At 36.5% G+C, this 2,794-nt stretch overlaps 1 protein-coding gene across 1 annotated transcript; it reads right to left on the bottom strand.

Moving 5' to 3' along the window:
* Positions 1-246: 246 nt before the first annotated feature.
* LOC102681387 (atrial natriuretic peptide-converting enzyme-like) lies at positions 247-2,784 on the bottom strand (the record flags this gene model as incomplete). Its single annotated transcript, XM_006620928.1, has 5 exons — positions 247-533; positions 807-1,010; positions 1,098-1,299; positions 1,486-1,905; positions 2,338-2,784. Coding segments are annotated over 5 exons (1,453 nt in total), but the record flags the coding sequence as incomplete, so codon positions are not given.
* Positions 2,785-2,794: the final 10 nt, after the last annotated feature.

Raw genomic sequence — 2,794 nt, 5'->3', positions numbered from 1 at the left:
AAAAAAAAAAAAAATCATTCAACATTTAGGATGTATTTTTCTGATACAGAACGAATTATGGCCGCGATTACGTATTGCTATCTATCAAATCCGCGTTCTTCGCATTTAAATAGGAACATATTGTGAAAAACAAAGACGGATATAAATTAAGTACATTGTTTTTGTTTCATGAATTTTAACAGGAACTTACTACGTTCAACAGTTCCTTTTTGATCGACTTATTTAATTTATTCGTTCGTTCATTCATTGTATCGTTATGATCAATTTGTACGAATTAAAAAAAAAAAAAGAAGAAAAAATTCATCTAATGTTCACATATTCTCGTGGAAAGAACGAAATCACGTTATAGCGCTTTAGCTTTGCGTTTGCAAAGCAGGTACGGAGTTTCGCAACCAAGATAACGCAGGTTCCACGCTGGAATAAATTGCCGGATGACCTCTCGAACATCTGCTGTGATGACTTAATAGACCCTGAATTTCCCATCTGACCGATCCTCCTCCAGATTCACACATTAGGGGTGCTCCTTCGTCGTTCTATAAAAAAGAGAAAAGAAAAATAGGAATAATAGAATAAATTAATCACTCTTTTTCCATCTATTTTCCTTAACTCGTTGATAGTATAATATAGTTTAACTATAATTTAAATTATTTCATTTTATCCCATAAGAATTGAAACGAATCATCCTAGAAATCATATAGATGAAATTTATCTTAAACTTTATACACATAATTATGATTTAACGATAGGACGATAGGAGGATTAAGAAATGGAATTAGAAAATTGCAGGAAAGAGTCAAGAATCTTACGTAGCAAGGTCCTTTATTCGTATCAGTGAATCCAGCGCATATGTTGTCCTTCGTAATGAATCCTGCATAGTGAGTGGTCGCATTGCATTCTTCGATATCGTACGTTGGCAATGGCAAAAAGTTGAGATACTTCTGTAAATCGACCTCACCGTTCACAGAAAATCCCCATCCAGCCATCACGCATATTTGTCTTGGCTGGAATTGCTAAAAGGTAAACACATATTTTAAACATTTCTTCGCTAATATTTTTCTAAATATTCTTGGTATCAAATATTTTCTTAAAATACAAACCTGTATAGGATGTTTCGGAAGGCAGATGGCGCTGACATTCCTCGAGAAAGTTAAAGGCTTCTCTAATTCCACCAATGCGATATCATTGTTATACAAGAATTGATTGTACTTCACTTGAGGATAAGGAATGATATTCCTTACAGGATGCGCTTTAAGCAGGTTTTCGCCGGTGAAAAGCTGCCATCCATTGCTCTGCTTATATCTAAAAAAGAGAAAGAAAAAAAAAAGACAAATATATCTGTCAATATTCAAAATTTCTTCAAGATTTAAAATATCGTTTTGAGAATTATATCTCATCAACTAATCGATTACAAATTCCATTCAAAGATTCATATCCATTCAAGATTGAATATTAATTCTCATTTTTTCAATCTATTTCGATATTCACCTGTGGATGCAGGAATAACTGGCAAGCACGTGCATAGGACCCAATATGCTGGCCGTGCAAGCAGCACCTAGTTTAGGTTCCTTCAACAGAGCCACGCTGGACCATTGTCCTTCGCTGGCCGGAGTTCCACCAACCAATCTCGCTGTTGGTCCTTCTCCGTAATCGGATCCGCAAGAAAATTCTTGGCAAGTGACTTGCACGACTTTGTCAGAGACGCAGAATTCGACTTGCTCCAAATTCGTGACCAATGGCGCATGGTGATTGGGATTCGCCTTTAATCTGAAAATCTTCTGAGTTTTGTCCCTCGTTTGGAACTCTGTGCTCTCGGAACCGGCGAATCCTAAAGATTGGCAATAAGAGGTACTGAATTCCTCGCTCCATCCATCGGAACAAACGAGACGGTATTCGCCGTTGTATTGTCTGAAAAGAGAGAAAAGTTCCAGTTATTTTTTTTTTTTGTTGCAGAAGTTTATTTGCGAAATTAATCTTTCTCGGTATATAATTAACGATAATAATCGTTCTGTAGAAATTTTTTTTCTACGTTTAATGAGGTGATTAAGAGAACGACAATGAAGTCGTTGTATCAAACCTTGAAACGTAATTGCGAAGTAGAATTTTTATGTTAATTACTTTTAGATGATGATAACGGAAGAATTAGGAAATAGAGGAGGAAATTAATAAGATTTCTCTCGAAGTTAATTAAACATCGATAAGAAGAGATATTTGACGCAATGGAATTATGTGAAAGAAATGATAAGAATACTTTAAATGACAGATTATATCGTTGTTTTATTAGAATTTAAAAATTTTAATCTTTAAATTTTTATGTAATTCATCATGTTTTATACGCACCTTACTTTCAGTAAAGAAGTATCCGATTCTTGAGCACCAATACTCCCGGCGTTATCCTCTTTCTGTCCATCCGTTAATTTTTTCTCTACAGTCACGTTCGCCATCAAACAGCCCCACTCGTCGGAATGATCGGGGCAGTGTTCTATTCCATCGCATACTTGATTTTCAGGCACGCATCCCCCTGTTTGACACTTGAATTGATCGAGACCGCAATCGCATAAATTTTCGTCCTCTCCTTTCGCACATTCGTCGACGCCGTTGCAATGCCACGTCAATGGTATACACCATTTCTCGGTTGGGCAGAGGTATTCGTCGTTCCCACAACTTTCGGCACAATTGTACTCGTCTCGATGATCCTCGCAATCTGGTCGGCCGTCGCACTGCCAGATACCAGGAATGCATCTTCCTGAAATTAAAAATACAACGATTCTTATTCCTCTATAATCTCTTCATAAAT

The sequence above is a fragment of the Apis dorsata genome, unplaced genomic scaffold, assembly GCF_000469605.1.
Source record: "Apis dorsata unplaced genomic scaffold, Apis dorsata 1.3 scaffold_564, whole genome shotgun sequence".
Taxonomy (NCBI): Eukaryota; Metazoa; Arthropoda; class Insecta; order Hymenoptera; family Apidae; genus Apis; species Apis dorsata.
The sequence above is the reverse complement of the archived record's forward strand: the minus strand, read 5'-3'. Positions and strand labels throughout refer to the sequence as shown.